We start from the raw sequence: 21,469 nt of genomic DNA, 5'->3' as shown, positions 1-21,469 counted from the left end.
ATGCATCGTCAGTCTCAGGTACTTCTGCATCCTTTCCTCATTTGCTTCATAATCCTCCTTTATCTACCCCACAACCAGCTTTGAATCGCTTTAAAGGAGTACGTTATTGATGCCCAATGCCTTTCCGACCCTTAGTCCCATCAATATTGCCTTGTATTCAGCTTCGTTGTTGGTGACAGGGAACATCAGCTAAACCCCGTACTTGAGCGTCTCTCCTTCTGGGGGTGATGATGATAACCCATACTCCCCCCTTCTTTCAAGCTGGCGACCTGTCAGTCTGGACCGTCCATCTTTCTACTTCGTCCCATGCTCTATCCTTGTTCAGGACTATGAACTCGACGATGAAGTCTGCTAATGCCTGTGCTTTGATAGCTGTTCTGGGGTGGTACTCAATATCAAACTGGCTGAGCTCGATTGCCCACTGAATCATCCTTCCTGCAGCCTCGAGTTTGTTCATGGACTTCTTGATGGGTTAGTCCGTCATCACTAGGATAGGATTCGCCTAGAAGTATGGTCGTAGCTTTCATAAGGCTACAATCAAGGCGAATGCAATCTTCTCGATCTGTGGGTATTTTGCTTCAGCTCCTTGGAAAGCTCGATTGGCATAGTAGACTAGGAGTTGCGTTCCATCCTCCTCTCAAATCAAGGCTTCACTTACGGTTGTGGCTGACACTGCCAGGTACAGATACAAGTCTTTTCCCTCTTTGGACAGGCTCAGTAAGGGCGAATTGCTCAAATAGTGTTTGAGTTCCTGGAAGGCCTTTTTGCACTCTTCCGTCTAGGTGAAAGCTTGCTTTAGCATCTTGAAGAAGGGTAGACATTTATCCGTTGCTTTAGAGACGAACCTATTGAGTGCTGCTATTCTCCCTGTAAGCTTTTGGACTTCCTTCACAATCTTTGGCAATGTCATTTCTAGTATGGCTTACACCTTCTCTGGGGTTGCTTCTATCCCTCTCTAAGATACCATAAACCCTAAGAACTTCCCCAACGCTACCCCAAAGGCACACTTGCTAGGGTTTAACTTCATTTGATACTGCCTGAGAATAGTGAACATTTCTTGGAGGTCGTCTAGATGGACAGACTCTTCCTTGCTCTTGACGAGCATGTCATCCACATATACTTCCATATTCCTTCTGATCTGTTTGCTGAACATCTTGTTTACTAACCTCTGGTAGGTTGCTCCTGCATTTTTCAGTCTAAAGGGCATTACCTTGTAGCAATAGAGCCTTTGGCTCATGATGAAGACAGTCTTCTCCTGATCCTCTCCTGCCATCTTTATCTGATTGTATCACGAGAATGCATTCTTGAATGTAAGGAGCTTGTGTCCTGCCGTGAAATCCACTAGTTGATCTATCCTCGGCAGGGGGAAGCTGTCCTTTGGGCAAACCTTGTTCAGGTCCGTGAAGTCCACGCACATCCTCCATTTCCCATTTTTCTTCTTGACAAGGACGACATTGGCCAGCCAGTCCGAGTAGTAGACCTCGCAAATGAAATCCGCGGCTAGCAGTTTATTTACTTCGTCTATGATTGCCTGGTTTCGTTCTAAAGCAAATGCTCATTGTCTCTGCTAGACGGGCTTTCTCTTAGGATCAACACTTAGCTTGTGTTGGATGATTTTTGTAGATATGTCTGACATGTCCTCGTGGCTCCATGCGAAGATTTATAGGTTCTCTTTGAGGAATTGAATTAATTTCTTCTTCATTTTTGTACTCATGGTTGCCCCTACCCTTGTAGTCTTCGTTGGCTCTTTGTCTACCAACTCCACAGTTTCCAGAGCTTCCACCTTCTCTTCCTCTTTCTCCTCTATCATCCATGTATAGTTTTCATTCGCAGCTAACACTGCTTGGTAGCACTCCCTAGCTAGAACCTGGTCTCCTTTTACCTTGCCTACACCATTTTTTGTTGGAAACTTTACCTTCAGGCAATAAGTGGATGTTGTCGCCTTCCAACGATTGAGTGTGGGCCTCCCAATGATCACGTTGTATGAAGAAAGACAGTCTACCACCAAGAAGTCTAACTGATGAGTCAGTTGTTGCGGGTGAGACCCCACTGTGACCGTCAATGTCACTATACCTTTGGGATATACTCTGTCGCCACTGAAGCTAACGAGAGGAGACTTAAGGGGACGCAGTCTACCTGGATCCAACTTTAACTGTTGAAAAGCAGAGAGGTAGATGATATCCGTAAAGCTATCGTTATCCACAAGATTCTCTTGGTGTTGAACCCCTCTATCATAAGCATTATAACCAGGGGTTGTCATGCGGTTGCTTCTCTCCTCTAGCGTTTTCTTCCGAAAAAAAAGTCCCTATCCATCCGTCTCTGCTTCAATGGTGGTATCCTGTGGATGCTGTTCACCTGCCTCTGGTGTGATTTCTTGAGGGATCTAAACGATCCTTTTGTGGATGACCCACCTGTGACCGTCTTTATCTCCCTAATCACACTCTTTGGACGATGGGACGCGTGGTCCTCGTCCCTTGGTAAGGCTTTGTGCTTGTCCCTGTTATAATCCCTGGATCTGCTAGAGTCTCATTTTTGACATATTTCTTCAACTTCCCTTTACGGATGAGCTCCTCTATCTGTTCCTTCAAGTCTCGGCAATCTTCTGTGTAGTGGTCGTGATCCTTGTGGAAGCGGCAATATTTCTTCTTGTCACGCACATTGGGCGACAAGTGTAGTGGCCTTGGCCATTTGAGATAATGCTCATCTTTGATCTGTGCCAAAATTTTATCAACAGGCATAACTAAAGGAGTGAATTTTACCGTCCAAGTGGTTTTATCATCATTCTTTTTGTTCCCGTCAGTATTTTGACAATCTGTTCGCCCCCTTTTTCGCCCTCTTCGGTCGTTTTCCTTTCTTTCCCTCTTATTGGACTTCTCTACATCTTTTATTGTTGTTAGGGCATCTTTGGCGTTCATGTACTTCTACACCTTCAGGAGCATCTCTGCCATCGTCACCACAAACTCCCTGGACTTCAAACCATCCTTAAAGGTTGTTAGCTGTACCTTGTCATTAGCTTTGTCAACCTCTAATGTTTCTCGAGTGAAACACTTCACGTATGACCTCAGGGTCTCCTTTTCTCCTTACCTGATGGTGAGTAAGTGGTCTGCTGGCCTTCTCGAGCGCTGTCCCTCGACAAAATGGCATAAGAAGGAATTGCCCAACTGCTCAAAGTTTTCGATGGACGATGTTGGTAACTTTGTGAACCACTCCCCCGTAGCTCCTTTAAAGGTGGTGGAGAAAGAGCAACACAGTATTTCGTCAAAAGGTTGTTGAAGACCTAGAGTCGTCTTGAAAGTGTTGAGGTGATCCAAAGGGCCTTTTAGTTCATCAAACAGTTCAACCTCGGGGTCTCCTTTTCTCCTTGCCTGATGGTGAGTAAGTGGTTTGCTGGCCTTCTCGAGCACCGTCCCCCGACAAAATTGCGTAAGAAGGAATTGCCCAATTGCTCAAAGTTTTCGATGGACGATGTTGGTAACTTTGTGAACCACTCCCTTGCAGCTCCTTTGAGGGTGGTGGAGAAAGAACGACACAGTATTTCATCAAGAGGCTGTTGAAGACCTAGAGTCGTCTTGAAAGTGTTGAGGTGATCCAGAGGGCCTTTTACTCCTTTCTCATTTCACAGAGAAGGTCGACCTTGGTCCTTCTGGAGTGACGGGTCTCTGACGGTCATTCCTTCTTTGACTATCTCCATCATCCTTCCGGTTGGTCCCAAATCAGTTATCTTCTTGTTGCAGTCGCAGCCTCTTCTCCTAGTTCTATCTGGTAAGCTCTTCCACACTAGCTGTAAGTGTCTGGATTTGCAGAGTTAATGCTGCAGAATCTTGGTTGGACTCCATCTAGACTTGTGAGTTGAACAGAACTACGCTCTCAAACCTAAGTACAAAAATGTCTTTCCCACAGACGGTGGCAAACTGATGATGTGGAAATCGTCAGTAGAGTATACTCGTCTAGATAAAGCAATAATCTCGTCCCCGTGCTTGCAATGGTCGTGAAAAGCCCTCCTTAGATGGTCACCGGTGTGGTGCCTACCACAAAGTCTCCAATGATAAAGTTAGAGTATAAAAACTATTACGAAAGTATAAGAGCTTAAAATATCAGAGCTACTACATATTAGCATGTTTAGGATATGTGTATGTACCATGTCTGGTTCTGAGGGGCGTGCATATATAGCTCTACAACTCCTAGCCATTGTAGCCTTAATTGTGGCTTTAGTGCTTCTTTTGTAACGCCTCTAGGCTCATTAATGTGGGTTTTGATGTGCTTCCAACAGTCTGACAGCTAGTTTGTAATTGTCTGAGGTATTGACTCCTCTTATTAATGGCTTGCCTTCCTTCATCCATGACGTGGCCGGGTGGACGAAGGTGTCTGATGAGATCGTCTGAGCAAGAAGGTTTATTGGTCCTATCAGTGATAATAATGAGAGATGAGTTTAGGCATAAGGAAGGCCTTAACTAGGTGCGGCTTCAGGAATCCCCCCGACCTCGACCCCTCCCATTTTTTTTTAATACATAGTAAGTTGGGAGTGGAGAATCAAACCCTAAACATTATTATTGGAGACGATAAGATAAGAGGTGGCAATTGAATGAATGAATCATTGGGAAATGCCCCTCCTTTTTGCAATCTATAGTAGGCACAAGGGCGGTTGCACATAGTAGTCAAGGTGGTCACAGGACCACCCTGACTTCCCTAAAAAAAGTAATAATAAACTTGCACCAAAAAAAAAACTATATACATAATTATATTTAAATTAACATGTTTTGTCTACCATAAAAAAATATTGACCACCGACTTAATAATTTCAAGTATTTGGGTTAAAAAAGTAATAATAGGGACACAATAAAATGCCACAACAATTTCACAATATTTCAAAATTAGCATGCCAACTCATTCATGAGGTTTTTTTTTTTTATCCCTAATTGAAATATTATTATATGCTAATATTGGAATTGTTGTAACATTTTGTTATATCTCTAGCATTACTCACACAAAAGTAACCTTGGCCCCTAAACATAATCTTAACCCCTTAAACAAATAAATAAAAGTTCAAATAAGATTAGGCCAAACAAAAAAAAAATTACCAAAATATTTAACAAAAGCTCATTCAAAAACAAAATATATATTAAAAAAAAAAAACCCTAATCATTCAAATTTCATTCAACCCTTTCCATAAAAATAATTAAATAATCCTTAATTTCATTTTCTTGAATTATTCATTTCTCGCTCAACCCATTCCATAAAAATAATGAAATAATCCCTAATTTAATTTTCATTTAAAAAAAGGGTACCAAGAGAAAGATTGTGTCATTGAGTTCTCCTCAGTGACACTGGGAGCTCTTCTCCTCAGTGGCTTAGCTCACAATCATAACATATATCATTCGTTGCTCTCTCTCACTTCTTCCATTTTTCTCTTCTCTATCATCATTTTAGACTCTCTCTCACTTTATTACTCTCAGCTCAAAATTCTCAGTTTTCACTTAATTTCTCATTAGTCATTTTTTATTCTTTAATTTTTTTATAGAATGAATTGTAAATTTCATGTATTTGCATTTTTTTATGTCCATATATTCAAATTCTCTTTTTATAAGATTTTGTATTTTTGTATGATTTAAGTTTCTTAATGAATTCTCTAGAAATAATTCTTTAAGTTATAGACAATGATATTTCCTAATTAATAAAACATCTTTATCGCTTTTTATATCAGTAAAAAAAAGCTACTACATCTCATAATTTATATATATATATATATATCCATGTATAATATGATTTAAAATATCATTGTTCCATCATAATTGCTCTAAACCATGTGCTAAAACACTAAAGAATAAAGATTTGTTTGTAGTGTAGGTAGTATTTGATTTTAGGTTCTTCAACCGACTTATAAACCGAACTCACACGTCACTTTGAGAGAGTTGATGAAAACAATGCAAAAACCTATTAAAATGAAAATATATAACCAATGTATTATTATTATTTGTATTTAAAGCATTACTTTAAAACGAAATCTATGGCATGTTCCACAGCTTTTGTAAACCTACTTTTAAATTCCAGACGTTGGGTGAGACATTATTGCAAGTGCCATTAGAGAATGTGGGGTCCTCTTCTAATCAAATCAAAATATAAGACAAAATTGTTCCAAATATTGTGCACTACACGTGGATGCATGGTCCATAGACACAAATCCTATTTTACGTCACTTTTCTCATGATTTTGAATGCAGCATTGAGAAAATCCAAATCCAATAATTTGGAGCTGAATGGGTTGATGTGCCATGCACTCAACTTCAATGTGTTAAAAAGCTTGGCTATGAAAAAGATTGAGAATAAAAGGTATACATTACGCTTATCAAAAAAAAAAAAAAAGACATTACGCTCGTGATAAAATATGCACAAAGGTGTGGGGGTGGTGACTTTGATGGCCCAACTTTCTAAGTTCTAACACATAAACAAATGAAGGAGATTGTTATCTACGACTAGAGTAGTTATGGTCTTTTATTTTTAATTTTTCAAACAGTAAATCAAATTTCAATAGTTAGAAAAATTTATGGTAAAGTTTATTGTCGTTCAATTACAGTACTCTCATGTTAAAAAAATAATAATAATAGTCACTCAAAAACTAGTTAGATTTGCAAATAATGTACTAAATTTTCTTGTGAGGATGCAGAATGTTTTATTCTAGTTTATTTTTGTACTTCAGACTAATTTAGCTAGTTTTTCTTAATTTAAGCAGAATTTTCTTTTCCCTAAAAAAAATGTTTATTGTCAACAAATAAGAGATATGAATTCTGAAGTTCAATTTCTACTTACACAAAAAACTAATTGATATCTTGACATAATAATAAAGAACAATTATTATAAAGTGAACGCTATAAATTTGAAATATTATCCAATCTATCGAGAAAAAAAAAATCTATAGTCTTTTTACCATTTGGTCAGGATAAATTAGAAAACCAAAACTTGGTATGACCACCAATGCCGAATAAGACAATCAGCTCTCAAAAATCAATAAATTGAGTGACATAAAAATTTTCACAACTTTTTATTTTTATAATTGGTAATGTGATTCATTGTATTAGTAGATACAATAATGTAGTAGGTAGGTGAATATAAAAATTTGTAATTTTAGCAAATTAGGAAAATATTGTGTCATCATTGCATTTAAAAATTCATACGATGAGTAAGAGACAGAACAAAAGGACCATGCAAAACAGAACCTTTGCGGGGTCCTTTAAACCATCAATCAATAGGGAGAAATATTAATGTTTATTTATGAAGCACAAAGTTGAAAGAACAGAACGAAAGGACCAAATGCAACAGTGCAAACACAGAACCAAAATGTTAACGGGTCCTTTAAGCCATCAGTCAATAACGAGAAATATTAATGTCTATTTATGATGCAATATGCACGTTTATTAGAAGAAGAAAAAAAACTCTCTTTTCAGTCACTCTATGTCAAGTTCATTTTTCTTTCAAGGATGGCAATGGAATCGATTAAGTAAAGAAGTATTAAAGGCTCTTTCACATGCCCTCACCACACCCCAAGCAAGAGCCAAAGAGATAATTGGTATTTCTTATTTTCTTCTTTTATTTTACTCTTTGGGTTGATAAAAGAGTCTCTGCGAGACCTATAGTTCCTGTTAGTTTATTTGTATAGTATTTATGTTATTTATATATATATATATAATTTTTTTTGTAGTTTTATGTTAAATGTATTATATAAAAAAAAAAAAAAGTTAAGTTAAAATATTTTTGCCCAACACTGTCTCTTAGCTTTTGACTAAATTATTTAAGAGGAATGTCTTTATGCAAACTACCACGTGACAGTTAAAAAGACAATTTACATGTATTATTTAAATAAGTTACATAAATTTAATGCAAACCACTATGGTTAAAAAGACTACTTATGTGTATATTATCTCTATATAGTCTCCACTCTCCATATTTTAAGAGGATTCAAAAAGCTAATTATGACTTCAAAAATTGTCAAAAATACCCATAATCTAATTATATATATTTTTAAAGAGTTTCAAACTATGGTGTTTGTTCCTCCTGATGATAGCTCTTTATTATCAGACCAAGACAACAAAAAGTTTTTTGGTGTAGGCGATAATTAAACCACAGATCTCTTATTCAAATAGGGTTAAAATTGTAATTCAACAAAATTCAAAAACAAAAAATTACCTGAGAAACTTTTTTTCTTAAAAACTAGGACATACTAAACCCAGTTACTCATTTTCAAAATCCTAAATTTTAGTTTCTTAAAAATCTCTTCATGTTTAACATTACCGATAATAGACAAATTCAGATTGAAAAATTACATTAAACTAAAAAGTAAAAAATGCCCCTAATTTAATTAGATAATTTTTATTCTTAAAAAATAAAAAATAAAAATTAGGGTTAAAATTGTAATTCAACAATATTAAAAAAAATTGCTAGAGAATTTTTTTTTCCTAAAAATTAGCACAATCTCTATTTAAATATATCTCATGCAATTTTGATACATTTTTTCCTTAAACACTAGCACACACTAAACCAGCAATTTACTTTATTTCAAATTCTAAATTTTAGTTTCTTAAAAATCCATTCATGTATAATCTCACTAACAATAGATAAATACCTCTAATATCATTAGATAATTCTTATTCTTAAAAAATAAAAATTAAGGTTGAAATTGTAATTCAATAAAATTTATAAAAAAAACTACCCGAAATTTTTTTTTCTTAAAAATTAGCACACTCATTAAATATATTAGACTTGATTTAGGTCCAGTGCACTCGACCCGGCCAGATCGTGACACGTGTCTAAAAGTGGACACATGTCATCATCTCAACGAGTTAAGTACTACTGGACACTGGACCTAAGCATGACTTAAATATATTTCACGCACATTTGATACATTTTTTTCCCTAAAAACTAGCACACACTAAGCTCAGCAGTTTACACTGTTTACTTCATTGTCAATCATAAATTTTAGTTTTTTAAAAGTTCATTTCTATATAACCTCACTAAGAATAGATAAATTTAAATTGAAAAATTACATTAAACTAAAAAAAAAAAAAGCATCATTGCATGTGTAGAGCACGTGTGATGAGACTAGTCTATACTACTATTCAAGGGACTTTCCCTATTTGGATTCCTCTTTTTTAGTTCAAAAATACCCTTATAGCCTTATGTTTAAGTAGAGACAAAATTAAAAGACAATCCTGTAAAAATGTAACTTTAACTCCCACTAAAATATTGCCTAAAAAATAAGACCACTCTCCTGTTAATTTTTAAATTTCTTTATCCACTTATAAATTAAAATTTCAAAATAAAAATTATATATATATATATAATCTACAAAATAGGACTACTAACAAACAAAAAAAAAGTGAAAAAATAAAAACTCTCCACAATCCCCACTTTCTCCTAAAAAAACCATCCTACCTTCTAAAAAAAACCACCATTCGATTTTCTATTAAAAAAAACTCCTATCATTGCCATCCCCAAAAAAAAAAAAAAAAAAAAACACTTATCCTAAGTTCGGTAAAAAAATAAAACTACCGCACATTCTTTAAAAAAATCTCACCATCTGTTTCCTATTATAAAAAAAAAAAAAACTACCGCATATCACATCAAAAAAAAAAAAACATATTTCAATGTTATTTTGTGTTATTTTTTTAGAGCTAATCTTATTTTTTGGCCATATTAGTTGTTCTAAATCTGCAATTTTTGTGGAAAAATAAGTGTAAATTTCAAATTAAAATAAGTAAAAAATTATAATACTAATAATAATAAATATATAAAAGAGTCTCCATGCGTGTAATGAGGCTAGTATTATTTAAGTAAGTTACATAAATTTTAACTGCTATCAAGTTGTTTGCATAAAAATTCTTGTAACATAGGTTGCCTAAAAACCTTGCTCATTTTTTCCTCAAAAAAAAAGCCTTGCTCATTTAGTTCTTTGTCAATGAGACACTCCTAAAATTATGGACAAAAAATGTGGTGGATAGAATCTGAAACTTCTGAATTTACTACATGTTATTCAAGTCTATTAACTTTGCCACCCGATCTTATCAAAAAAAAAAAAACTCTACCAGCCGGGTGTTTCCTAAGGAACAAGATAATTGGGTTTAGGTGGGCTAATCCTAATCCACCTATGAATTAAGAAATAGGATGATGCAATTATAAATTAGTAGTCTAAGCTAATCAAACCGAAAGTGAACAACGTTACGTATATGATCATACATTGACCTTTTCAAAACGTTACCGAGTCACCGACTGACCGACGCCTTTAGAAAAGCAAGGTGGTCGGTGTTTCCGGATAACTCACGAGAGAAGTACGTTTTGCCGTTTGGCAGTTTTTTTGCAATTCCGCGTTAACCACAAAGTCGTAGGAAAAGGAAAATTGCTTTTGTTCATTGACACGCATCCACCGTTTATAGATATCACTTATCAGATTTATTTTTCTTTTAATTTTTTTGAGAAGCACTTATTTATCAGATTTCCATACTTCAAAATTGAAATTTATGACATACTATAAAAGGTTGAATATATAATAAAATATTTCCAACCCAGAATATATTCTTTTTTTTTTCTTGATAGGAACCCAGAATATATTCTTGTAACACTTTTTTGGTGTCTCTGTATACTTTATGAGAATATCATTTGGAATCACACCTAGTTTTTTTCTCCTTTTTTTCCTTTTTTGCCTACAAAATGATTGGTGTTGGTGATGATTATTTTTTTTCAAAAAAAATAATCATGATTGATGTATGATATGATGCTTTGAATTAAAAATCAGATAGTTTCATTGCAAAGAAAATTAAGTTAATCAGTACATCAAGAATGAGGGATTGGAATTCTGTTTGCCTACAAGTTGATTCAGCTTATTTGGGTTATGTAAAAAAAAAAAAATTGAAAATTTAGGGGTAACTCAAACAATCAATTGATTGGTGTATCTATTTCTATTATGTCATCGATTTGTGTATAGTTATTAAGTTACAGTTTCCACCAAATTGTCAATTAGAAAAAGAAGGTAAAATTTTGTCAATAAGTACATTTCCCATTTGGCATTAAATTCTATGCAAATCAAATATTTACCGGAATACCATAAATGCGTACTCTCATTTTTCATATAATTGTAGATTTACTAATTAAATTTATTATGAAATTCACATTTTATATAAAATGAGAGAATACATATTTATAGTATTCCCTCAATATTTAATAATTTTCCTCAACCTCCCAGATCTTTTACATATAATACTCATTTACTCCTTTTAAAAACAAGAAAATAGAAAAGTTAGATATCAGTCATATCACTAATATCATGGAAAATCTGTTTTCTTTAGTACTACATTTAAAATCTTATTACACAAAAATAAATATGATAAATGCTATAACATCATGTAATTAAATATTTACCAAACAAATTGATCTCCGAGCTCTAAAGGCAATTCCTAACCCCTAGCTTCGCAAGAGCTGACAAAATAATCTGAGATCATATGAGCAACTAATTAAGAGGTTTCTCCTTCAAATAGGTCATACAAGTGGTATCACTGTTGAGCTTTGGGCGACACAAACAAAGTTGACCCTCTTGTGAGATAAAGGCTATAAGGATGTTATTCTTGAGATAAACTCCCTTTTTAGTTTATTATTAAGGGAAAATTTATCATATGCCTTTATGATATTGGTTTATAATACATTTTAAAAAAATATATGAAAAAAGAAAAAATAATTAATTTTTTTGACAATTTTTTATATTTTCCATAAATGTTGTATTAAAACTTTATTTAGTAACAATTGTCTTAAGAGAACTCGTTAACAGGATCTTATTATATATATATATATATTTTTTTTTTTTTTTTATACAAACAGGATCCTATTATTAATTAGGCAATGAGCTAACGCCCCATTATTGCACATATCTTTCTGTCAAATTACCAAAACTTGCTATTTTAAGGATAATAGATCAAGGTCATGCAATTTTTTTTTTTTTTTTTTACAAATGAGGGTGTCTAGACTTCTTTGACTATTTAATTATTCTCTCAGAGATATATATAATCCACTGTCCCACACATACTACTATATTACATGGAATAATTTTATGGGAGTGACTCCAAGATATATGTTTTTTTGAAAAAAAAAAAAAAAAAAAAACTAGTTTATGTACAAACTAAGGAAATCTTAAAAAGAAGTCCACATACATAGGACATTCATAATAAGGTCTATAAAAGCTAATTCATAAGACTGCATAAACATAAACAAATTCACCAAACAAAGTTGATTCTTATAATAATAATAATAATAAGGGAAATGTAAAACTAAAACCACCCAACCAGTACTTCCTCAAAAAAAAAAAACCACCCAACCAGTAGCCACTAGCCATCCCTCTCTTTAAAAAAACAATAAAAATTAAAAAATAATAACCATCCCTCTCATAAAAAAAGTAGATCTCATTATAGGTCAAAAACAGAATCTAAAACAACCAACCAGAGAAGGACAACGAGGTTAAGTAAGTAAAAGAGTACTTTAGTCAATCTGAGAAAGCATCTAAATTCTAAAGAAGTAACAAACATTTTTCTTCACAGTAGTCCTTGGAGCATGTAGAACTTGACGAGAAGCCCCCCATCACCACAGACAAAATTAGCACCACGTGGCTGATCTGGTTCCCTACCGCCACTTCCCTGTATAAACCATAAAAATCTCTTTCATTTCTTTTTCTTTTTTATTAATTTCCACCCATTTTTTTTACAAGTTGATTATCACCACAATTTTCTCTTAACCCTTTTTTATATTGCCTTTCATATAGGTGATTTTCAATGATTTGGTTTTGTTTAATGGATAAATAAAGATCAAATTACACTTAACAATACAACAAAATCTTAATCCTAAAATTTAGAATCAATTATAAATCCTCAATGTTTCTAAAAAAAAAAATTATAAATCCTCAACAAAATAGTTAGAGTTGTCCACAAAAGAACTTGCCACCTCAAGTTTTTTTTTTTTTTAAGTAACTTTTTTTTTGCTTAGCAAAAAATCAAGAAGAAAATATTGATTTCTTAGGGAAAAAGATAAAAATGATTCGGGCTTGTTTGGTAGGCCATTTTAAACTTACATTTTTACATTTTAAATAACTTTATACACACTTTTTTACCTACATAAATTTTATACACACTTTTTTACCTACATAAATTTTAAAACATTACAAAAGTTTTATCTCAAACTACTCTATTAAATGCTCTGAAATATTTATTAATGACCTCAAAAAAACAGAAAAGAGGAAGTATTTAATATGGTATTTCTGTTACTGCCACTATATTGACTCTCGTCCTCCCAAAAACAAAAACAAAAAACAAAAACAAAAACAAAAAAAACAGGGCTGGCATTGGTAACCGTTCCTATATATTGGGCTCCTCGCTTTCTCGTATCAGTTACAACCAAGACCAAAACTAAAAGGTGCTCTCATTATTACAGAAGAAGAAGAAATCTAGCTTTTTGTAACAGTAACAGAAGAAGGTGTGTTATCATGGCTCAGAAGAACATCCTGGTCACCGGTGGGGCCGGCTACATAGGAAGCCACACGGTTCTCCAGCTCTTATTGGGTGGCTTCAACACCGTTGTCGTTGACAACCTCGACAACTCCTCCGCCATAGCTATTGAACGAGTCAAAGAACTCGCCGCTGATTTTGCTCACAACCTTTCCTTTCACAAGGTTCTTCTTTTTTCTTCTTCTTCTTCTTCTTCTTCTATTCTTAAAAAACAAAAAAGTTGTCGTTTTGTTGTATTATATCGTTTTGTTTTTATCGTATAGATTGGTTTTTGTTTCTGGGTTTTGATTTAATTCTCTGTTATGTGAATTATATGTGAATTCTGTATAAAGGGTGTTTTTTTTTTGGGGGGGTTCTAATTTGGTTTTGAAATTTGAAAGTTGTTTGATTGATAAGTGCTTTCCTTTCCCCTGTTTTTTTTTTTTTTTTAAAACAATATGTCGTTTTTTATTTATTAAATAATTCTCTTTTATGTGAAGTATTAGTGAATTCTGTGTGAAGTTTTTTTTTTATTTTTTTTATTTGGGTTTGCGAATTTGGTTTGGAAAGGTTAAGCTTTTGAAAGTTGTTTGATTGATAGACATGTTTTCATTTGAACAGTATTTTTGTTTTTTTGGGTATTTAAGAATTCACCGTTTTGTTGTATTTATTGATTTTCACATTTTGAATTAATTCTTATGTTAGGTGACTTATCATTGAATTCAGTGCAAAACGGCTTTTATTTTTTATTTAATTGGGTCTGGAAAGGTTTAAGCCTTGAATGTTAGTTGATTCATAGATTGCTTAGAATTGTAGTTTATGCGTATTTAGTTGTAGTTTATGCGTGATAAAGGTTTAAGCTTTGAAAGTTGGTTGATTGTATCGCTCAAAATTGTAGTTTATGCGTGCTAAAGGTTTAGTCATTGGCTGATCGCTTATTCTGTTATACATACATATATGTTTGTATATATAAGTGTATATACATATGTGTATACGTATGTACGTGTATCTATACATGTATACACACACACATATATATCTTTTTTTCAGTTGAATTAGACTACTTTTTATTGAAAAATTGAGCATGGAATTACTAATTTTGTGCATTTGATCCAACTCTGCACCTTGTATTTTGTAAAGTCACGTTTTGATTGTGCAGACCATGCCTCTGATCTGCTACATCTCACTGTTTCTAGTCTGGTGGCTTTTTTGGTCAAATTTATGTTTTAGTCGACTTTTTTATTCTTGGGTATTTGTGGGGGGGGGGGGGGGATTCTATTTTTCAATTTGTTTCTTTTTTTGTTTTTTGTTTTTTTTTCTATTTAATCTATTCATATTACGTTGTTAAGTTGATGATTGTGATGGCCTACTTATCAAAAAAGAAAAAGTTGATTGTGATGAACCATTTCTTTACATTTTCTGTTTTTACTTGCAGGTGGACCTCCGGGACAAACCAGCACTTGAACAAATTTTTGCTTCAACAAAGTAAGTACTAAATGTTTATGGCTGAATTTACAGTTTTGCGGTCTCTTTAAACTATGAAGACAGATAGGTGCTTTCTACTTTGTTGGCCTCCCATTGTTGTGCACATTTTCTTTCACTTTAATTGTCATCTTTTGTGCTCTCATCCATTCATCGTATTCAGATGTCATCAAACATCAAACTCTTTAGCTAGAGGTGGTTTTCATTTTGACACATGATTTTTCAAGAGTAAATCACTGGCCATTTTTCTTCCATCAAACCTCTTTTTAAGTTCAACTTATCACGTATGTTTCTACCTGAAAGAAAACATAACCTTAGATAATAAGGCATGACTAGACTACTATGTTTTTACACAACCGACAAGCAGCTTGTTTCTTACCACACAAAACGATTTTAAAAAACTGTGCTTAATTTTGCAATACTTTACCAAAAATGATCCTCCTGCTTAATTATTCTGGCTATAAGGTTTTTTGTCTGTCTCTTTGTATTGCAGATTTGAGGCTGTCATACACTTTGCTGGGCTAAAAGCTGTTGGTGAAAGTGTGCAAAAACCATTGCTCTATCATAACAACAATTTGATTGGGACAATTACTTTGTTGGAAGTCATGGCTGCACATGGATGCAAAAAGGTTTTCCCTCATTTTGCTGGTTGTTTTTATTACTTTCTTATACATGCACAAGATTCATATTTTCTAGAATTTATAATCAGGACCGTTGAGGTCTCCTAACACAATTTTTCTGCTTCCGTTCTGTTTTTCATTATGTTCTTAATTTTTTCCAACATATAGATTGTCAGGAAAAGTCAGCATTTTTTTGGCTATCTTGTGTCATCTTCTCTATTTAGAGTTCCTTCATTACATCCTGGAAATGGTTTGCAAGGATTCTGTTTTTTCAATTGTTAGCTTCAGTGTTGTTTTGGCTGTGTCACTGCTCTTTTAATACTGGGTACTGTCTTGTGTTCATCACAACTTGTCTCCAGTTGAGTTGAAATATATGCAGTGTCTGACCTGCTTATATTTTTTCCATCTGTCTTGAAACTTAATTTGCATCAATTAAAAAGAGAAGGAAAAGTGAATGCTTTTTACTCTGCTCGTTGATTCAACTTGAAGTCCAGAGGCCTGAATTGCCTTTATGTTGAAAATTTGTGTGTTTTTGATGTATTACTGCTCAGTTGGGTTTGAACATAACAATGAAAGTTTGTCATATCATGTAGTATTTATGATTGGTATCTTTGTTTCTTCCAATTTCCTTTTATCCCCCAATGATGGTTCTCCTCACCTAAAAATTGATGGTATAAATGACAAAGTGGTTGTGAATTTTACATTCTTGACTGATTTCCTTTCCTTGTTCTTGAATTATTTCAGCTTGTGTTCTCATCGTCAGCTACTGTCTATGGTTGGCCAAAGGAGGTACCATGTACAGAAGAGTTCCCCCTTTCTGCAGCAAATCCTTATGGGAGAACCAAGGTATGTATTGAACAGTTATTAGGTGCTTAGTATTAGGCAGTACTCAGATCATGTATCTGATAACAAGTGAACAATAATGAAAAAAAAGAAACTCTTAGATTCAGTAAAAGATAAATGTTCAATTGATAAGCATCGTCTTATTTAGAATCTAGTAATGACATCTGATGAGTCTCATCTTTCAGCTTTTCATTGAAGAAATTTGTGGTGATATCTACCACTCGGACTCTGAATGGAAAATCATATTGCTAAGATACTTTAATCCCGTTGGCGCACATCCTAGTGGCCATATTGGTGAGGATCCCCGTGGAATTCCAAACAACCTTATGCCCTTCGTGCAGCAAGTTGCTGTTGGCAGGAGACCAGCCCTGACAGTTTATGGAACTGACTATTCAACTAAGGATGGCACTGGGGTATGCTCATTTAATTTAATTCTTTTTTTTTTTTTATCTGTTAGTTACACACCCACTTTGTGTGTTTGGACCCATAACTTTGCCCTCCACCATTGCTTGAGAGAGAGGGAAGTGCCATTTGAGGAAGGGACTAAGGGCTCATTGGCCTTAGTATTCATTTCCTCCTCTATTGCACATGGTGAATAGATGTTGAGTCATATTTTGTGGATTAATCCTTCATTATTGTAGATGAACACGTGTGGTCATTAGAAAGCCATTGGCCTTTGGGCGAAGTGGCACTTCCACCCCCTATATGTATGGGGTGGTGGGAGACAGTGACGGTTTTTGGGTGGTGTGGAGTATTTGTTACTTTTTCCTTTCCAGTATTTGGTTCTTACTTTTGTTAGAGAATCCATTATGATAGTTGTTATCTCCCTTCAGGTTCGTGACTACATTCACGTTGTTGATTTAGCTGATGGTCACATTGCTGCTTTGCGCAAGCTGGATGAGCCTACTGTAGGTATGTGCCATGAAATTGACATGTTCTTTTCTTTCTTTGCTTATCTTGTGCTTGTTGATTCTCCAAAATACCAGCTTGTCTTGAAATGTTGTGTATAATGCATTGCTTCAATTCTGGACTCCCCCACACCCCCCCCCCCCCCCAAAAAAAGTAAACTTTGTTAAAGTATTGTAGGAAATTATTTGGTGGTAAATATTTAAAAATTACATACATACATACATATATATATATATATATATATATATATATATAAGGTCATAACCTGAGAATAGGTTGTTGACGAATTGGTTGTAAATCAGGTACTAAATTTCATATGCTGTTTATTACTTAGGGGGTAGAGTTCCTTTTGGTCTTACATGTTTCTGATGTCTCCACAGGTTGTGAGGTTTACAACTTAGGAACAGGTAAAGGAACATCAGTTCTGGAGATGGTTGCTGCATTTGAAAAGGCATCTGGAAAGGTAAAAATAATAATAACAATAATTCTACTCTTCCTGTACTTTTTACTTGCCAATTTTTATTTTCCATAGAATAATTGCTTGGGGGTTCATTTTACTGAACCCTAGTAGTTCATGTAAGGCAATTATTACTTTGGGTGTTCTCAAACATTTAGTTAAATGTCCATTGTATGTGGGTGCATTGCGAAGATTGGAAAGAAGTTGACACAAATGGGACCCATGTGCAAGCTCCCATCCATTCTGACTCTGAACATAGTCACCATCTGGATGAGTGCTGTTGGCCCATCTTAGCATAGATGTTCTCATTATTTAAATGTTAAATTTTGATGTTTTAATCCACTAGATTGGTGTAGGCATTGTGTAGGCCTTGTTGTTTCTCTGAATTGCACAGACATTGCAAGATTCTCTCTTTTTTTTTCACTTAGCTGTTCTTTTCAGTTTGGCACTCTAACGTGTGAAATATTTTACTGTTCCAGAAAATTCCACTTGTAACATCTGGGCGGCGACCTGGTGATGCTGAAATTGTTTATGCTTCAACAGACAAAGCAGAAAAGGAATTGAAATGGAAGTAAGTGCTAATATAAAACCAAATAAGTACTAAATATGCAGATCATGGAATCAATATTTAGCCAAATGGCTTTCTTAATTTCTAGACGCAATATTTAGTGTTGTGTCACATTTTTCTTCTTACACATTTGGCATCCTTGCAGGGCAAAATATGGCATTGATGAGATGTGCCGGGATCAATGGAACTGGGCTAGCAAAAACCCTTATGGTTATGGATCTCCTGATTCCACCGACTAATCAATGGAATTGAGCTAGCAAAAATCCTTATGTCAACTTATAGAAAAAAGAAAGAAAGAAAAGAAAACTTATGGCAATGGATCTCCTGACTCCTCCAACTAAAACAACGCATATTTTTGTCCTGTCACCCGTGGTGTCATGCTTTTGCAGCCTTCTGACATTAGCTTTTTCTAGAACTTGGCAGACATTGAAGCTGATAATCATTGTGGTGTAATGTTCTAGGTTACTAGCCAAGTAATTCTTGGTTTCTACATTTTGTTATAAAGGTGAAATAGATTGTCCATTTCAAAACTGGTGAGACTTAAGTTAATTTATTTAATACAATTGCAACCTATTTCTTTCTTAAAACATTTTGCTGAGTTTGTCACTTGCTTTAAGCTTCCATCTCTATGAATGACACAGGAGTCCCGTGGGCTTGCAGTCATTTCTTGATATACGGGACTCAAATTTTTTGTTCCAATGGACTTATACATGTGCACAATAAAATTTTGCAATCCTTATATGACCTTCTCTAGATGTGTTCCAGCAAGGGCACCACCAATCCCCCTAGGTGGGACTTTGGCTGTTTCATTTCTCATTGTATGTGGATGTGGAAGAGATGGGAAGCTTTTTAGTTTTTACCCCCCTAAAGAACTGTTTTAGGCAGAAGAGAGAAGGCATAGAATTGATGATAGGTTGTCATTTTTGGCTACTCATGTTCTGCAGCAAGTCCTTTCTGTGTTAGATGTTGATGTCCTTTCTCTTAGGTTTGTATTATGATCTCTTTTTACGATGTGAAATAGGTGTCGGTGGTGGCCTGCAAAGGAACTCGACATTTTTCACAATTGCTAACATTACCTAATGCATAATGAAGGTGGTATCAGTAATAAACCATGTTAAGGTGATATATATATATATATATATATATATATATATATATATATATTTCTGCTTCTATTATTACGACTTACCATCTTGGCATGTTACGAAAATAGTTGCATCTTTCTCTTCGCAAATAGATACTGCCAGTCTGGCACTGCAGTGTAGATATCACATGATAAGCTGTATCACGGGTGGTGGATTGGCCTTTGGGTTTTTAATGTGCAGGACCTCATTCAATTTTTGAAGCAGAATATCCAAGTACGGCATATAGCGATATAGGTGGGGTTGATGCTGATATATTTGACCATACAGTCATTACAATTATTATGCTTTCTTTTGAATATGAAGTACTAAAGTTTCCAAATGCAACAAAGATTTGAACATAATGGTGCAGACTGTTGCTTGTGCATTTGAATTGTCATTTTTCAGCCCAAAAAAAAAATTGTAATTTGAAAGTTGAAGACCATGATTTGATAACTGGAGCTTTTCCTTGTCAACAGTATTTCCACGGATGATGGGCCCAACAAAGCTAGGAAAAGTGTTAGCCAAACGTGTAGCTAAAGCCTAAAGTGATGCCAATTTTTTGCCGTTGTGGTTGGAACTCGGTTGCATGAGCTGTTTTACTCCAAGTTCAATGATTGTACTGGGCCATTTTTGTTTAAAGAATGGTTTAAATTTTTCTCGGAAGATCTAGGATTTCTCCAACCCCACCAACATGGCTCATTGCAAGTGGTCAGCAACCTGAATTTTTTATACATGAATAACAAAAGTGATACAATTCAGGAAATAGAGTTAGGATCACTTTGGGGTGTTTGGAAGAGCAGTTTGAGTTAGGTTGTTTGAGTGTTTTTGATATAGGTGTGAGTAAAAAAATGTGTGTAAATGTGTGTAATATTATTTAAAATGTGTTGAAATATGTTAAAACTATGCTACCAAAATGTGTTGAAGGCCTTAGTAATGTTCATCCTAAACTTGCTATGATATGTATGATGAATGCACAAATAATTGCTAACACTTCATTGTGACATTTTATCAAAATATAATTTGTTTTTCATAATATTATATCTTAAGTATAATTGGAGGGACATATTGCTTAATTCAATGGTTGGTTCATGAGTTATGACTACTAAGAGAACCCTGAAATTCCAAAACATGATGAATTTACTTGGAACATTTCAAAACTTTGAACAATAATAGGCACCAACTAGTGGAGGGGTATCTCCTTCAGCATCAACTGTTTGGATATGGATTTAATGTTTGGGCACTTTGGCTGAATTTGATTGGATGGAAAAAAATAAAAATAAAAAAAGAAAAGAAAAGGAATAATATGTTTGGAAGTAGGGTTGTCCATGGGTAGGGTTTGTGCCCAACTCGGACTCGACCCAAAATTTTCGGGTGGGTGAAAACCAAAACCAAAATCGACCTGGAATGCTAATCGGATCATCCAGTTCGGGTTTTGTCGAGGTTGGGTTGTACCAGCCGGTTTCGAGTTTTGTCATCGGTGCTGATATTTGGTCGGATCTGTTAAGATTTGGCCAAATCATGATGAGATCTTGCTGGATCTCATTAAGATCTCGCTGGATTTGGACTAGATCTAGACGAGATCTCACGCGGATCTAGTGGATTTCAAGTATTCCTTTTGTTTGAGAACTCCAAATATCATCGGCTTTTGTAAGTTTTCGTTGAAAAACCTTCGAATATCGCCTAAATTTTTTAGTTTTATGATTAGGTTAGGTAGCTTGAGTTTTGGGGAGGAAACCTGCCAACCAACCCGAAGGTGTCGGGTTTTATGGGCGATGATCCGCCCCCGACTGTTGGAGTGGTCGGTTCGGGCAATTGGCAGATCGAGTTCAGGCGAGTTGGTTGGGTTTCTAGGTTGGGTGGACAATCCTATTTGGAAGTTGTTTGGAAACCTAAAATTAAAACAAAAAAGAAAAAAAATAATAATGACGTGAGTGTTGCAATGAAATCTTTACTAAAGCT

General features: G+C 34.6%; 2 protein-coding genes across 6 annotated transcripts; one reads left to right on the top strand and one right to left on the bottom strand.

Moving 5' to 3' along the window:
- Positions 1-955: 955 nt before the first annotated feature.
- Positions 956-2,260, bottom strand: LOC142624397 (uncharacterized). The gene is made up of 2 exons (XM_075797966.1): positions 1,727-2,260; positions 956-1,279 (listed from the first exon to the last, which is right to left on the bottom strand). Exons 1-2 carry the CDS (start codon positions 2,258-2,260, stop codon positions 956-958), a joined length of 858 nt encoding a protein of 285 aa, XP_075654081.1.
- An 11,043-nt stretch (positions 2,261-13,303) lies between these two features.
- LOC142616797 (UDP-glucose 4-epimerase GEPI48) lies at positions 13,304-20,467 on the top strand. Of its 5 annotated transcripts, none has more exons than XR_012840890.1 (11): positions 13,304-13,692; positions 14,943-14,992; positions 15,483-15,618; positions 16,354-16,455; positions 16,638-16,865; positions 17,286-17,364; positions 17,742-17,824; positions 18,298-18,389; positions 18,532-18,919; positions 19,712-19,765; positions 19,987-20,467. XR_012840890.1 is itself a non-coding variant. In XM_075789578.1 (9 exons), the coding sequence occupies exons 1-9, from the start codon at positions 13,507-13,509 to the stop codon at positions 18,623-18,625; spliced, it is 1,050 nt and encodes a 349-aa protein (XP_075645693.1). In that variant the 5' UTR covers positions 13,304-13,506; the 3' UTR covers positions 18,626-18,973. The 5 variants fall into 5 exon arrangements, 1 of the variants encoding a protein (XP_075645693.1); XR_012840891.1 differs by having other exon boundaries at positions 13,334-13,692; positions 18,532-18,891; XR_012840889.1 differs by lacking the exon at positions 19,712-19,765.
- The last annotated feature ends 1,002 nt before the right edge of the window (positions 20,468-21,469 follow it).

The sequence above is a fragment of the Castanea sativa genome, chromosome 1, assembly GCF_040712315.1.
Source record: "Castanea sativa cultivar Marrone di Chiusa Pesio chromosome 1, ASM4071231v1".
Lineage (NCBI taxonomy): Eukaryota > Viridiplantae > Streptophyta > Magnoliopsida > Fagales > Fagaceae > Castanea > Castanea sativa.
This window is presented reverse-complemented; position numbering and strand designations above follow the sequence as displayed.